This window comes from Argiope bruennichi, chromosome 4 (assembly GCF_947563725.1).
Source record: "Argiope bruennichi chromosome 4, qqArgBrue1.1, whole genome shotgun sequence".
NCBI lineage: Eukaryota > Metazoa > Arthropoda > Arachnida > Araneae > Araneidae > Argiope > Argiope bruennichi.
This window is the reverse complement of record NC_079154.1, coordinates 15,397,604-15,415,360: the sequence shown is the minus strand read 5'-3', so window position 1 is coordinate 15,415,360 and position 17,757 is coordinate 15,397,604. Positions and strand designations below refer to the sequence as shown.

The window sequence follows — 17,757 nt, the reverse complement described above, 5'->3', positions numbered from 1 at the left end:
TACAGAAAATAATTATTTAAAAAATATATAATATACCAAATTTTAAAATAGACTAAAATGTATAAAATAATTTCTCCAAGCTGCATACAGATTTATAACATTTCACAAATTTTCATGTTAAACTGTATGGTGCTAGAAATCATTTTATACTTTAGTCCATTTTAAAAGCATGATATAATATTTTTAATTTAAATAATTATTATTGTTTGATTAATTGTACTTATTTTACTTTTTTGTATTTATATTTGGATAGCTTATTACTTTATAAATGGCTGTTAATTCTTCTTAGTGGAACTTCATTACTTTATAAATTAAAGTTAACTAGCTATTCTAAGTCTGTATCATGTTTCTATACTGGATGATTTTTATTTATAAATATAAATATTCATAAATAGAATAATGCATGTTTTATTATATATATTATATTATACTGTTTATAAATATATATTATATATGAATGAATATATGTTATATTATTCATTATATATTGTTAGAGTTAAAATGTGCAAATAATAATAGCTACTCTAAGTATTTTATTTTAAATAATAAAATTATTATTCTTGTTGTAGGAATTTGTGTTGCACTCTCCAGATTTTGAAGCTGCTAAGACTTGGTCTGGCAACCTTGGTCAGTTGGCTACTCATGCTGTTGTTTATGCTCAGTTGTATACTCCAGATGGAAAATGTCAAGGTCTTCACAGTTTTATTGTTCCAGTTCGTAACCCCAAAACTCTATTACCTTACAAGGGCATTACTGTGGGCGATATTGGACCAAAAGTGGGCTTAAATGGAATTGATAATGGGTAAACTTATTTTGATTTTTTGTTATGGATAATGCAATTATAACTTTAAATTGCATTTCTAATTACATTGAGTGTCTTCATATGCATAAATTAATTATCTGTACAAAACCATTTAATTTGAATGCAGAGTTTGACAAAACCTTTATTGTCAAACTTTTTTGCTAAAATATTTGTTTTGATTTAGTGCCTAAAAATGTTGCTCTTATAAATTGTACATAATTTGTTGGAAATGTTTCTTATTATTATAAAATGCCTTCTTCCTAAGTCACCTATGGAGAAAAACCTCCTTTGTATCCATGCCCTGATTATACCATGTCTCCTTATCATATTCTAATACAATATTGTTCAATTCATACCATTTGCTATTCTTCCAGATATTTTCAGATTCATTATCTATGCACATGTCTGCTTTTTTTTTCTTTCCATTTTAAAAATGTATTTTTATACTCTTAATTCAGGTCAGTTTGCTTTTTATAGCTCAATTCTTATTTAAAAACTTTTTTACCACAGAATAAATCATTCTTCTAATCTTATAGCATTTTATTAATTAAAGCATAATGATTTCATTTGAGACATAAATGTGGAATTTAATCTGCTGCAGTATAACCAACTAATGGCTCTTACACCTATAAATTTAAACACAAATATACTTTAAATTGTTGATGGCCTTTTATTTCTCTAAAAAACATTTTACTTACATAAACATTTTTTAAAATTGTTTTTTAGACATTAGTCTATAAATATATTTTGATATAGTTTGATTAATGCTGAATTATTTGTATGGTTTGTCATAAATTCTTTGAAGAAAACCAAATTTAATGAAATGATACTAATTCAGTTATTTCTGAAACATTTGAGTATATCAGCATTTTTTTTCTATGTATTCTAAGACATGTAATTTTAAAAATTAATAAAATGGTCTTCATTTTCTCACTTATATGTGCTAGTTAAATGTATATGGATTGATATCTTAAAAAGTGAAATGTAATCTGTATCAGTCACTCTAAAATTTAATTATTATTTACCAATCAGTGAGGGTAATCTTCATTCATAATTCTGTGAAAAGATATAAATTTTATGAATGCATGGTAATTTTTTCAAGAAATATATTTTATAAAAGATTTATGAGTTAATCATCATTATCTGCTTCTTTTTACATCCTATTTTTAATCATAAGCCCTATTAATTATTTCACATCTGTTACAAAATTTATATTAAAATAATGAAAGAAGAGTTATCCAAGTGAAGTCTTTATTGAATACATTTTTATTTACAAGTTTAAAGATGGAATATATATATATATATTTTTCCTAATTCATTCCATTTAGTTATTCAGTTTCATTTTAAGATATTGATGTATAATTCATGTTTGTTTTCTTTTTACCCTTATGGCCTGTACTAGACTTTGTATATAAGTATGCTTTCTGAAATTTGTATGGATTTTGTTTGGAAAATAAAAGAAAGTTTTTATACATTTTAATTGGATTAAAAAATAATTTAAACATGCTTTTGTGTAATGTGCTGTTATAAAACTAAATAAGTTTTTAAAATAGTTATGTGTATAACTATTTTCTAGCTGCCTATTGTTAATTAGTGATCCTTTTTATTCAGTTTTATGATGTTCAATCAATACCGGATACCACGAGAAAATTTACTCAATAAAAATGCTGATGTCTCACCTGATGGAAAGTATTTAACTCGAAAGGTAGTTAAAATTAGTTTCATAAATTATTACTAGGCTATTTTAAAATACTTAATTTTTATTTAATGTATATACTCCGTTTCAATATTCAATATGTAAATTTCTATATGTTACAGTACTATAAGGATATCTGGGTTTAATAATTTATTATGAGTTGTGATTTAATGTTTTGCCTTTGTTTTATTGTTCATAGTTATTTTTATGTTGTAGATAATCACAATTTCTTGCATCATGTAACAATTATTTCTTATAGTATCCCAAATTTATTTATAATATCAAATTCCAGTGTTAGTTAATGAAGTCCTTCTCATCACTAATTTAATTTTAAATTCCTCTTCTTTCATTTATGTTCATTAAAATAGATAGCATTTCTTGTTCTTTTGTGTCACTTATAAAACTGATATCCTATAACATCTCTACAAATGGTTTTAGAATTGAATTTAAATAATCATACTTTAAAAATATTTCTCCAATTTTAAAACTTAGTGTTTTTAATGTTGTATCAGAGACCATTAATTCTTCAGAAAAGATTCTTTCAAATTTACTTCACATAGTTAGAAATGGAAATTTAGATGTAAAAACATAAAATCAATTTATTTAATTATTTAGTTAACTTTTAATTTAACTCAATATTGATGTAATAATAGATCAATTTCTATAAATGAAATCTTTTTAGATTGAATTATTATTACTTATTAAATTTAATTATTATTCAGCATTTAAATACACTTTAGTCAATGTGTTAAGAATCATTTAACTAATATTAGAATGCCTAGTTTTCTGTATAATTTATTTTAGTGTTTGAAATTTTATTTTTTGAATTTATATAATATGTATATACTGACCTTTACTTTTTGTCTAACAGTATAATTGCTTCAAACATCTTGAATTTAAAGTTGCATCAAATTCAGTGTTTTTAGCAAAACAAGGCAGTTTAGTGACAAATTAAAAAAAAAATGATTTATAACTTATTGAATTCTTTGTGAAAGATTTTAAGATTTTCATTTATTCATAATTTTATGTTTTTAATCAAATGAAGACATATCAGAAAAAAATTGGTGAAAGTTTACCTAAATAATTTTGGTGTTTAAAGTGCTTTTATATAAATTAATGCAACAGATGCTAGACATAAGGCATTATATCAGGTGAATTCAGATTTGATTATAATTCTGAAAATATCGTATATTATTTATAAGATATATATAGATAATAAAGTTTTTACAATGTGGGTCATGGCTGAAAGAAGGCTTACCAAAACTTCCCTCAATTAATGTAATTTATTAGGATTTTAAGATAATATCTGCTTAACTACTCAAAAGGAGAAGAAAAAAAATTAAGTCTTATGATTTGTGTTAATTTTTTTTTTGAAAAATAAGATATCTGTTAAAATAGTAATGAATTGTAATCATGTTAAATGAACAACTGAACTAACTCACTGAGATAGTTTACATTTTTTTTGGGAAAGGCTTCAATCTTTTTTTTTTTTTTTTATGTAAAAGAGATGCTGAGGCTTTTAATTTTTTTTATCACATATCTGAGGCTTCCCAGAATACATAATTTTTAGATTTATAATGTATTTTGTAATTTTCATTTACAATTTAATTTTATAATCTTTCATGAAGTCGATGTTTTACTTTAATTTATTTTACCGAATACCACAATTGAATTTTGAATGAATATGATCAGATTAATAGTGAATAATTATGCTTTCCATCTGATATTTATTACAGACAGAACTTTTTATTTTAAAAGGCTGAAAAACATTTTCTTTCCGGTTTTGTGTAACTATACTTATATATACTTCATATGGCTATGATAAAGTAATCAAAAAATTTATATATTTTAAATTTTTTTTTATTTTAAAATTTATAAAATTTTAAAATTAATTTTTAATAATTAATTGGATTGAATTAATAATTAATTTTTTGATTCAAAATAATGTTCTAAATCTAACCCACTATGCAATATAGTTTATAACTACTACTGTTCTAAAAAGTATACTTAAAATATTTTGAACTAATGTTTCAGATTTCTGGTATATATAAACTCTGATTTGGTTTATAATTTAGGGAGAAAATGAGAGATTTGGTGATTCAATGGGAGCTTTATCTATGGGACGTGTTGGAATTGTTATGCTTTGTGTCAACTTTTTGCGACTAAGTGTCCCTATAGCTGTTCGCTATTCTGCTTTAAGAAGGCAGTTTGGTCCAAATCCCTCTGAGGAATCTCCAGTTTTAGAATATCAAGTCCAAGTAAATATTCTATTTTTTTTTATTAGTGATTTTTATGAGTTTATTGTTTTATAAAATTTATTTTCTAGTGTCTATGAATAATTTCCTTTTCATAAATTTCAGCAATGGAGACTTCTTCCATATGTTGCTGCAACTTATGTCTGCTACTATTTTGCTAGAGACTTCTATCAAGATTTTATAGATTATTTTGTTGAAACTTTGCTGACTGATGGTCAGTCATCTGATATGGTAAGAAATGTTTCTTCTCAGGCATGATCATTTTTCATAATTAATGAGGGAAAATTATCATTGATCTCTAAATTACTCATTAGCATTTTATATTGAATTGCAAATAAAGAAGGGTTAAAATTATAAAATTAAGCAAATAATAAAAAGAATGCCTGAGATTATATATATATATATATATATATATATATATATATATATATATATATATATATATATATATATATATAGTATAATGGATGTTAATTTTTATAAATCTTTAACTATCTGCTTATGGGAATTGTGAAAAAAAGTTAATAGTTGGAGTACATTGTTATATTTCTGTTATTTGGTAACTAGATAAAGCCATGATTAAAATATCTGCATTGTATTTTATTTATTATTTTTTAAATCATTCCAGTTTCTAAGTGCTAAGGTAATGATTATGACCTAAAATCAAATCTTCTTTTATGATTTAAATTACTGATAATTACAATGAATAAATCGAACTTGATTTCTAAAATAAAATATAAAAATGCATAATTTATTTTAAATTATGTGGAATTGTAAATCTTTCTTTTATTTGGCATTATTCTCTCGTATATAGATAAAAGGTATTTGAATTTCAATATGAAGTTTCATATAATTTGATAATTATTGTAAATAGAAAACTTATAAATTGTATAAAATTCAAACAATCTGTATTTCAGATGTGTAAAATGAGGGCTAATTGGTCTATATATAATATTTTTAAATAAAAATCAATACCTTTTCATTACATTAATACACATTAAATTGATTTTAAGAATTAATTTAGAAATTGATTCAGATTTTTTTATTGTATCAATTTCTATTATGGGAGATTAAAAATAATAAACAGTATTATCTTTAGAATGATAAAAAGATATATATTCATGCATTGAGCTGTTGTGGTAAAGCTGTTACTGGATGGATTGCTAGAGATGCTATTCAAGAATGCAGAGAGGCTTGCGGAGGCCATGGTTATCTTAAAGGTATCATATTTTGATTAGTTTTACTATTACAACTAGAATATTATGTTTTTTATTTGTTCTTAATTGTATATTATTTTGGTTGCAAATTAATTTTTGCCTCTTAGATTTTCATTCGAAATATTTATCTTTCATACAATTTAGATAATTTAAAAGTACTTTTCATTGGTGCAATATTATTATATGGGTTAATCTTATAGCATCTATATAGCAATATAGCATCTATATGTGTAAATAAAATAAAATTTACCCACATAGAGGCATACCTACATAAAAAGTTACCCCAGGCAAATACCAAAACAGTACACTTTCCCTTTGTTTTTAAATTGTACTTTGAAAATTGCCCCTCCTTTCCTCTGAAACTTTATACCTGGAAGTACTACAATTTAATTTGGAATATGCCATCATTAATCATTTAAACTCTTAAACAATAGGCATTTTTAAATATGAAAACAAATTACAGAACAAAACAATTTGAAACTCTTAAAAGTTTGATCCTGGAAAAAACATTAATGTAGAAACTTTTAAAAAAAAATAGACTATAGATTTCCATAATATTATTCTGGAATATATTGAGAATGATCGTAATCATTCCAAAAATTCACAACCAAATTTCTGAAGGAGGGGAAAAAAAAAAAAAAAAAAAAAAAAAAACATACTATTGCATAGTTATAAGTAAAAATTATTGAGAATGACAACCCTGAGATTTTCTTCAATCAAATCTAAAAAATATGTTAAAAAAATTTTTTCTATGTCCTTTGAAAATTAGAATAATATTTTATTCCTCATTTGTCATAAGCTTCAGAAAAAGTAAGTATTCATGTTATAAGAATATGTTAACATTTTATCTCCATGAAACATCCTGTGGAATTAATATATTATCATTCCATTTTTAAAGAAATGAGGATATTCAACCATACTACCTTTCCTCGTCACCTTTGAAAGAACTTTAGCTTTTCAGAGTTGTGTTTTTACCATCATATCTATATATATATATATTTTTTTTTAGATACTTGGTTTGAACAGCTTTAAAATTTATAATGGGGTATATTATATGCTCTCTTTTACTTTGCTGTAATCATTTTAATTTTTAGGAATCAACACAAAAAAATTATATATATATATATATAAAACATACTTCTATACATTTTTCAATACAAATAATTCATTGCTGAAATTTTAAACCCTTAGTAATGTTGCCAGAGCACATTACTAAGAGTTTACCTCCTTTGTCGTAGTTACTCCACTGAACCTGAATCATTTGGCATGTTTACCTACAGTTATTAATATAATTTTTAAATTTCTTGATATTGTTGATTATCAAGAAATATTAACTTTTTTCTCTTTGCACTGAGTAGTACTATAATTGAAAAAAATATATTCAGGAATGCAACATTGAAAGATATTTCTTGATTTTATAATTAATTGTTTATTTTTTATTTTAAAAAATGCATTATTTTAAGCATTATATATTACAATTTGATGGGTTATAAAAATATTAATAATTACATTCCATGCAAATTTTTATATTGTACTTAATATTGTAAGTAAAATTATTTATATATTTTACTAAAGAATTCTTCTATTTATTTTTATAAATACCAAATTTTTAGCATTCATTAAATTTTAATTTTATTTGAAATCTTTGGACAGCTGCTGGTTTTGGGACATTAAGAAATAATAATGATGCCAATTGCACATATGAAGGTGATAATAACGTGATTTTGCAGCAGACAAGTAACTACCTACTAAACTTATATAAAAAGCTGAAATCTGGTAAGTATATTTTTTGAATTACTTTACTGTTTATGTTACATTTAATACAGAAATATAAAAGAAAGTTTAGTTTTTGTTATCTAAATTTTCATTTGTAATTTATAATTTTTTTCCCCTTTTTCAATGAATACATATTTGCTGTATGTGATATTCTTTCAAATATTGTTTTTAAAATCCAATTAATGTATTTTAATTATTGGTAATATGGCAATCTAATGATTCTTCTGTGGAAGAATGTTAAATTATAGTGATTTTTCAAAGGGAGTGCTTAACTTTAATTTAAGAACATGCTGGCTCTTATCTATATATTTCCATTTAATCAATATTTCAAATTTTGTGAACTTTTAGTTACATTTGCATTTTATTTACAATTACCTCTTTGTAATAAATCTATTCTTGGTTAGATTTCTCATATTTTATTTTGAATATTAAGTTGTACATTTCTGATTTTAACAATATTGTTTCTCATTTTGCATTTAATAATTTTTAACATGTTTCTTTCCTTCTTTTTATTCCTCATAGGGGAAGGTATACCACAATGTTTACCAGATATACAATTCTTTAATAATATAAACCAAATAGTGAAAACAAGATATGCACCGTCTTCAAAAACTGATGTGGAACTTTCTGGTAATTTTTATTCTGAAATTCGTTTATGATAAAATATTATTTATGTTTTTGTTTATATTTTTTAACTTACATCATTTATATTATTCCTGTTGCCAACATCATATCTAGAAAAGTCTTCTCTGACTAAAGCATTAATGGATGGGATTTTTTTTTCCTATTAAATTCTGCAATAAAATGTTTAATTTTTCCTAAAACACATTGTTTAAATTTAAGTGAAAGAAAAAAATTAAAATATTGTAGCATTGGGATGAAGATAGTCTGATTATAGCTTAAGAAATATTTCCATGCGTTGCTGAAGTGCATCCCTTCAATATTGTTTAGTTGCACCTTTTTAATTACTAACCTTGGTTGCTTTTTTTAAATATTTTTCTCGTAATTAGCCTGTTTTTTTGGAAGGAGAAATTTTTGTAAAAATGCTAGCATTCCTGATGTTTTTCCTCTTCAATTAAAAAAAAAACTATCTATAAAAAACTTAGAAATCAGCGGAATAAACATTTTTTTTCCTTTTTTTTTTTTTTTTTTTTTGTAAATAAAATTGCTGTTACTCAGCATGCGCATGCAGCTCATAATCTACTGTTAAAGTATATTTAAAATGTATGTAAAATGTGTTCACTTTCATTTTTGTAAAGTTAGTAACATTTTAAATTTAGAGCATTAATGTTTTAAATGTTTCCTATATTAAATAGATATCTATATGAGTTTTAGTATGTGAGTATGTTCATAAATATAGTATCTATACTTTAAAGAATCTAAATAAATATTTTAAACTTTTTTCCTCACTTTTTTTAATATTCAAAGAATTATCAGAAATTTCAAGTTGATGATTTGTTAAACAGTTCTGAAACTTAGTCTGAATAGTAATAAAAAATATTTATTAATTTAGAAATTATATAGCTTGAAATTTTGTTAATAGTAAAAAAGACGAAAAAGACTTCTAATTATTTTACAGTCTTATGTGTTTTGATACAAAGACATTTTAAATTTGTAGGTCATCATTCAAAATGCTTCAATTTATTTTCTATAAATATCTCTTTTTCTTTGAATTTCAGATATTCTTAATATGTTTGAGTGGCTTGTGTGTTACTTATTAGAGAAATCCCATGTGAAATATCAGGAAGAATTTGCAAAGAGCCAAAATTCTTTTGTTGCTCGATGTAACTCTCAAGTTTATAACTGCCATACCCTTTCAATTGCATTTTACCAGGTAAATATATGATTATGATAGAGATTTCTTGATTATATCTAATTCATTCAAATATAAAACATTTATGGCTTAGTATTTTTTTTTATTGTATTCAATAAGGCTATTTATATAGAAGTGCAAATGAATTTATGTTAGCACTGTACCACCATTAATATAATGAAATATATTAAAAAGTTTTTTAAAAAGAACATTTGGCACTAGGAGGGGCTAAAGTTGAAACATTTATGAATTTTCTGTTATATTTTTTTGTGGATCAAATACCATTATTCTTATATTATTACCATTTTTATGGATCAAATGCCAGAGTAATATTATAAAACTACATATGAAGGAACAGAAAAATATTTTATTATTTAAGTTGTCTTAACCTCTGTGTAATGATTGTAAGAAAAAAAAAATCATGTTGGTGGTCATGATCCTTTTGTGAAAAACATATATCAAACAATTGAAATAATTATATCAACAGTAAAATAAACCCATTTTAAATTTTAATTTAAAATACATCTGAAAAACTTCCATTAAATTTTCAATTAAAGCTCATTGAAATGGGTTTTTAGCATTATTTTTTATTCAGTTAACTTGGAATTAAAATGAAATATATTGTTATCTGTACGTAAAATATTATAAACTAAAAAACTTTCAAAGGCCTAAAAGATTTTTTTTTTTGGGGGGGGGGGAATGCATTTACTAAATACCTAAACTGAATTTCGTTAAGGAAAACTATACATGTAATTATTTGAGTTCTGCAAAAATAAATAATGTTGGCTGCACTGATTGCATTTTAAAATACCATGAGTTAAGTAAATAAAATTACAATTTTTTTTCTTTTTTTCTTTTAATGCAGTTAGTAGCTCTCAAGAGATTTTCTAGGCTGATTTCTGAACAAGATGATCCATCAATGAAATTAATCCTCATAAAATTGGGGAGACTATATGGCTTATGGAGCATTGATAAGCATTTGCCTATACTTTATGCTGGTATGTTTCTGTTTGTTGAAAAAATTAGATAATATATTATGAGTATTAGTTAAATTAATGATTTTCAGTTTTCAATCTGAAATCCCTTTCAAGTGTTTTATTTGGTTCATGATATTAAATTATAAAAATATTTTTTTTTATTTTATTTTGTACAGCTTTTAAATTATTTTTTTTAAATAGAAAAGTTTTTAATGTTTCTTTCAACTTGATCAAAGTATAATTATAAAAATACAGGAACTTTTGATGCTTCTGAAATGAAAATAATGTATTATATGCTAGTTATTAGTTGTTTGATAAACTTTCTGAAGATAAATGAGACATTTCACGATTTTTTTAAAAATTAATTGTATTCATGAAATTTAATTGCTAAAAAAAATAAAAGTAGCGTAATGTTGTGTTTTAAAATTGAGTAGTAATATATATGAATACCAATATCATTAAATTTTAGTTTGTAAAAGCAGTTGATTATGATATAATGTAGTTAAAAAATTGTATGTTTTATGAGTATGCTTGACATAAAATCATGCAGGATAGCAAATTTATTCCTTTATAGATAAATTTCCCATTTTGTGTAGTCAAATAATGTGTGACTTTGTAACCATATTGTATGTACTATTTTTTTAAATTTCTAATCTTCCTTTTATGTGATTCTGAAATTTCTATTTCTCAGGTGGCTACATTTCAGGAAATGTTCCAAATGATGTTATTAAAGAAAACATTGTATATTTATGTTCAGACCTAAAAGATCAAGCTGTTGCCTTAGTTGATGTTTTTGCCCCTCCAGATTTTATTCTTAACTCTGCATTGGGCAAATCGGATGGAAAGGTAAATTTTTTAATGATAAAAGTTTTTGAATACTATAACTGTTTCGATCCACATTCTAAGAACTGAATTTTTAGAATTTTGTTTTTAAGATATCTATACAAATAATAAATATTTATTTTGTATATGCACAGCATTAAGTACATGATAGCCATTTAAGAATTTGTTAAGTAATAATTCTGGGAATGAAAGGATGTGAGGTTAACTCAATTATAAAATTTGAATGTAAATCTGAATAATTTTTATCTGCAAATATGGCTTATAGTGAGTGTGTTGTGATTTTCTAATGAACTGCCCGGTTTTCAATATAATATTTTTAATCTACACAAACACAGCTACATTACAAAATTTACAAACACACATAGACAATTAGGTTAAAGAAAACAGTATGGTGGAAGATTCCACCGTTTCCAATCGAAAGCATTTGGCATTAGCTCAAGGGTTGCACATTTGGGAAAAAGTCGACCTCAGGGTGCAGGTCTGTCATCCAATTGCTTGTCTTCTGTAAAAGGCCACAAGGGAAAAAGCAGAAGGGGAAAAAGAGGTGCTACAGACTTTATATCTGAATATCTATAATTTGAAATTTCAGTGTGAATTGTTAATTACAATAAATAAAAATCAATAATCTGGAATCCTTACTTTCACTTTGTATGGAAATAAAATTTATTACTCTACTCTGAATCAGTTCTTCTCTTTTAATATAAAAATAAATTATTATTTAACCTCTTTAGTCCTGAGGTACAAATATGTATACCTGCAATTTTTTTCATTTTTCTTATCCGTTAGAGTAAAATTTTCACGAAATAATACATGCATTTTAACATTTATTAATGTAGCTTCCATTTTGCATCAATAAATAGCACTATAGTTCGATATTTTTTTCATATCCATCGCTATTAATTAGAGACATAACGGAAATAGTGTTGAACAGAAAACACAGCAAATAGAAGTACATTTTTTAATATTTATTATTAAAATAAATGGTTGTATATTTTTTATAAAATACTAAGTGTCTGGTTAAAGTCATTATCAAATTATATCTTGTCATCTATCATAGAATCGGTGAATATACAAATTTTACTAAGGTACACATATGTGTACCTCAGGCATTGTTGCCCCATTTCCTGACTGCTTGTGATCCATCGCGATGTTTATCATTTGAGCGTTTGTTTCTAAATCATCATTTCTTCTCCATAAATATATTGTATTTCTTTTTTTATAATAAATAATTCTTATGTTCTATAATGTAATAAGATATAAATTTAAAACTATTCATTTTTCAACTTGAGTAAGAAATTTAATTTTATAGCTATCTTGTAATCAGTAATTGATATTTCAATCCAACATAATGTATAGAATATACGGAATTTTATAAGTTAATTATAATTTTTTTTCACGTCAAGTGACTTTAACTCAAATAGAGGTTATTGAACTTTTAGAAAAAAGTGATTTTAGGAGAAGAAATAGAATTTCTTATGTATCGAAAATTATGAAACCTGGCAAATGTAATTGATGGGTCACAGAGGATAGTCAAATGTGCCTTGTCAATTAGAAAGATAATAAATCCGTGACTCTATTATCCACATGTATAGATAATGAGCCAATTGGAATAGGCAGAAGATAGTCAAAATAATGAAACAAAAAGCTGATATAAAATTTGCTATTGTAAAAGCATATAATATGGGAGGCATTGACCATTATTTTGCATATTACCAGTATGCAGTAATTACAAAAAATGACCGACACGAGCATTCACGCATTTTGTAGATTTAGTAATTGTCAATTGCTTAATATACTATAAAATATCAATTGCTTGATATACTATAAAGCGACAAGCAGAGCTATTAGGAATGAAGCCGAAAATGTTATGACCTTAATGCAATTACAAATGCATATAATTCGGTCCCTGTTGAAATATGAGGGATTTCTCATGATCAGCAAGAAAGGAAACATAGAACAAGTAAAAAGTCATCTTTGAATGAAAACAAATTAATAGAAGAAGGATCATCAAATGATGGAAATGCAACAAAAAGACCATTGTAGATTTCATTACCACCATCTGGTGAAAATACCTCTAAAAGAGCAAGAAAAATTGTCCCTTCCCAATTAAAAAGAAATAAGACTAGATATGTCAAGACATCTACAACATTACATGGACGATAAGTATGAATCAAAATGCAGGTATCCAAGATATAAATCTAGAAGTATCATGTGCTCAAAATGCAGTATCTACTTGTGAAATATTTTTCTTAAAAAAATAAATTTCATTCAAAATAAGGTTTAATAGATAATTAATGTAATAAATTTTGTATTTTTTCATTTATAAGGCCTTAGAATAGGAAAAGTATGGCTATTAAATAACCAGGAAAATCATTATTATTATTATTGTCAATGATGCTTTAACATGCTTAAGACCTGAGGTACACATATGTGTATCTTAAAATTATGGGACTTAAAATTGTTTGATCAGCAAATATTTTTTCCCACAAACTATTGAGATGTAACAAAGATGAAAGATCTTGAAATCAAATTTTTAAACCATTTTAAAAAAGTCAGGTTTGAAGAAGTTAAATAAATAACTCAGTTTATATACTTTTTCATAGATACAGAGCTATGTAAAATGAAAGCACTAATGGCAATTGGTTTTAGCTTTCTTATAAATAAAGACAAGAAGAAAATTCAAACATAATACAGAAATAAACTTTAAATCTTATTTGATAAATAATTGTCTTGTGTGTCCTTTTAGAGTTATGAAGGCAACATTCATGTGATAGTCTTTTTTATGCAGCATGCTGAAAAATGTGTTCATGACTATGGTGCATGTTTGATAACTGCATGCATGATATATATATGATAGCTAATTTGAAGTTACTAAAGTCTTTAAAAATATTTCTTGAATCTTAATTCCTTTGGCATATATTGCACATTCTATCTTAACACCTTCTTTTCATGTAATAAGGTGTATAAAACATTTTCACATAATGAATGAAATGAACTTGACATTATGACAGGGAAAGTCTCACAGCACAGTTTTATGCAGGGAAGTTATAACCACTTGTAATCAAACCAGTTGCTTTGATTAACCTAAAACCTTGGCATTGCATAAATTGTTTTGAATTCTTTTTTGCTGATCCATTGATAAATAAATCGATTTAATCCTGTCCCTCAGGTACTCAGGATTTTCAATACTTTCATCCACCTCTAAATTCTATGCTATAATGTCTGTGCTATTTATCATAATTATTTGCTATAATATAAATATCTTGGGATTTCATTTCTAATCTATCTTCTGGCTCTTACTGTGATTAAATGAAGATATCAGCTTTTTTTAAAAATTAAATCTTTATTTATAAATAATTATAACTGTTGTTGTTTCAAACTGTCCTCTTTCAAAGAATTTATTTCATATAGCTAATGTAAAAAGTCTTCGATATCTTTGTGCAACTTTTAGTTTGAGGATTTTAGTGTTGTTTGATTAATAGACCCGCATCACTGTGCTAATTTAAAAAAAAAAAAAAAAAATGGTGCCTGATTCACTGAGTGAGTTGTCAAGCATTTTAAAATTTTCTGTATTTAAGTCTCTAGAGGGAAATTTTATCTTTATCTAACTAGAAAGGAGAAAACTTTGCTAAGTGACATTAATTTAAAATTAACATTGTCCTAAAGAGAGTTAAGCAATGCTAAGTGCATGCATGTCAGGCTAACAGTGTTGAGGAATACTTTTATCTGGTTGAAATAAATAAATATATAGCTCAGATCAATAGAGGTCTTATAGCCAAGGTTTTTTAATTCCTTTTCTGTGTAATAATTCATGTATTGAAAACATTTATGATTTTTAATTTATACTTAATATCCCTCATTTGTAAGATATGAATAAGATGAGAACTTTGTAAGATATGATATTAATCTTATTTAAAATAACACATTAAATTAAATTTCAGATATAGGCAATAAATAAAAAATTTCTCTCCTTAACAAATTATTATAAAAGCATTAAATGAAACAATGGCAACAACAACAAAACAAAACAAAAAAAAAGTTGTTCTGATATAAATGCACTGTTAAAATGTAAAATTCAGAAGAATGTGATTTTCTTATGTGGATTTTATTTGCATAGCCCTTTTACAGTTACCTAAAATAATCTATTCTTGTTATATCTCATGTTGTTGAGCCTTTGTATTGGCTCTATTTTATGTATGTTCTTGTGAAATCATTTATTTAGTTCGCCACTAACATTCAAACATTTTCTGGGAAACTGTGAATAGTTTTGTCGGGAGAATAAACATTATTGCAGTTTCTAGGATTCTTTTGTTTGAAGAATAGTTTACTCTTTAAAGTTTTAATTATTTATAATTTGGTTACACAAATTTAAAAAAGGAGAGATGATAGTTTTGTTTTACATTTTAAATCTAAACTCCAAATATTGTCAAAATTAGTTTTTAAAAAAGCGTTATCTTGCATAATTTAAAATGATTCTTCAGATTCAAATAGTTTATCAGTTTTGCTATACAGTATTTCTAATGCATCGAAGATTAAATTATCAGGGATGAACAATTCAAGATTAATCATCAGTTTAGTAATATTGTACTGATAATTGTTAATTAAGCAAGTCTCCATTGGTAACAATGGGATCAAAAAAGTTGCTTTACTGTTAGTATTTGCTATTTCAAATCAAATGAAGTTGTGATCATTATTGGCTCTGTTGCTGAAATGAATATAAGAAACATTCCTTATTCATCCTCAACCTGAAGATTTAAAAGTTTGAAACCCTCAATACTTGAAACATAATGTCGATATTGGAATGGCCTCAGCATCATTTACAACTGAAATTACTTCCACTGCCACTTCAGATTCAAAAATGCTATATATATATATATATATATATATATATATATATATATATATATATATATATATATATATATATATATATATTCATCAAACCTTTCATTTTGAAAGTTAGCTCTATAAAGTTAAAACTATTCTGGCATTTATTATAAACCTGAGAACTAGTTAAGTGGAAGAGATTCTAAGTGATTGCTTGATCTGTATTGTTCTAAACATGTCAAGCAATGTGTATTGCAAACAATTTTTTTGTTTTTTCAAAAAAATAATTTCAATGATTTTTTTTTTAATTCATTTTAGTGATTACTTTTAACAGATTGCAGTAATGAATTTGCAACAGTGCTTAATTTATTTTAAATTCTCTGTGTTTATTCATGAAAAAACTATCTGTTACATTTTTAAGGCTCACCTCAACCAAACTTGAAATTGAAAACTTGAATCCTTTTAAATAATATATTCAGATGCAAATGGGTATATCTAAAATATAGTTATCCTTGAACTCCCAGCTAAATTAAATAATTACTTCTTAAAAATTTACAATCATTTTATCTCTGTATAGCAAACATTGACTCAATTTAGTTTTTATAAAATAAAAATGCTATTTAAATTCTACATTTTGAAATGTATTTCAGTGAAGCTGAAAATTAATTTTCTGACATTTATATGTTATATCTCACTGGCTTTGAAGTTAGTATTAAATGCATGTAAATATACTGTATTAAATGAAATGGATGTTTTCCTTACAATCGTTTTTAGCAAATCTTATTTTTTAACAAACTGAGCTTTCACAATAATTTATAATAAAAAAAAATAATAATTCACATTAGCTATTTTCCGATCTTCAGCTTATAGCAATTCATGCAAACTTTTTTTTTTTCAGTTATATAAAAACTTAGAAGATGTAATAATGAATACTCCAGGTGCTTTAGAGAGGCCTTATTGGTGGAAAGAAGTTGTTGACAATCAAGATGTTCAACCAATCAAATCAAGTTTATGAAGTTTCATATTGTCTATATCACTTACACAAATGTGTCCAAGAAAAACAGACTATTTATGTGAGATTTAATATCTAATGATTATTTTAATAAGTTGTACAAGTGCTAGAATTATACTGAAAATCAATTTATGAAATTTTATTTATTTTTTATTCTATATTTTATCTGTGTATCAGTTATAATGTTTTATATTTTATATTGTTTATGGACAATTTTATTTTCAATTTTTATTGTATCATTTTTCTTGACAAAGTGAATACAGCAAATAAAAATATATTAGATTATTATACCATTGTTTTTTTATATACAATAAAAAAAGCAAGTTATTAAAATATTTATAATTCAGAGTGACTTACATGAGATTAAATTATGAAAATAATGAACCTTCTAGCCTTGACATTGCATATTAAATTTCATTCAAACCTGGGGCTTTTAACTGAGGTTCATATTAATATCTATGTACAAACACCATGTCCACCATGGGAAATTTCATCTCAATAGCTTTTAATAAATCAATTGAAATGTAACTGGTAAAATG

General features: G+C 24.8%; 1 protein-coding gene across 3 annotated transcripts in view; it reads left to right on the top strand.

Moving 5' to 3' along the window:
* The window catches only part of LOC129965728 (peroxisomal acyl-coenzyme A oxidase 3-like), a 30,272-nt gene extending 12,766 nt beyond the window's left edge, over positions 1-17,506 (top strand). For all 3 annotated transcript variants that reach the window (XM_056079853.1, XM_056079854.1, XM_056079855.1), the window contains 11 exons: positions 570-802; positions 2,414-2,507; positions 4,574-4,756; positions 4,859-4,984; positions 5,853-5,973; positions 7,624-7,746; positions 8,269-8,376; positions 9,426-9,580; positions 10,425-10,557; positions 11,228-11,382; positions 17,105-17,506. In XM_056079853.1, coding sequence (XP_055935828.1) covers positions 570-802; positions 2,414-2,507; positions 4,574-4,756; positions 4,859-4,984; positions 5,853-5,973; positions 7,624-7,746; positions 8,269-8,376; positions 9,426-9,580; positions 10,425-10,557; positions 11,228-11,382; positions 17,105-17,221 — 1,548 coding nt within the window. In that variant the 3' untranslated portion in view covers positions 17,222-17,506. The remainder of the gene's footprint in view (positions 1-569; positions 803-2,413; positions 2,508-4,573; positions 4,757-4,858; positions 4,985-5,852; positions 5,974-7,623; positions 7,747-8,268; positions 8,377-9,425; positions 9,581-10,424; positions 10,558-11,227; positions 11,383-17,104) is intronic.
* Positions 17,507-17,757: the final 251 nt, after the last annotated feature.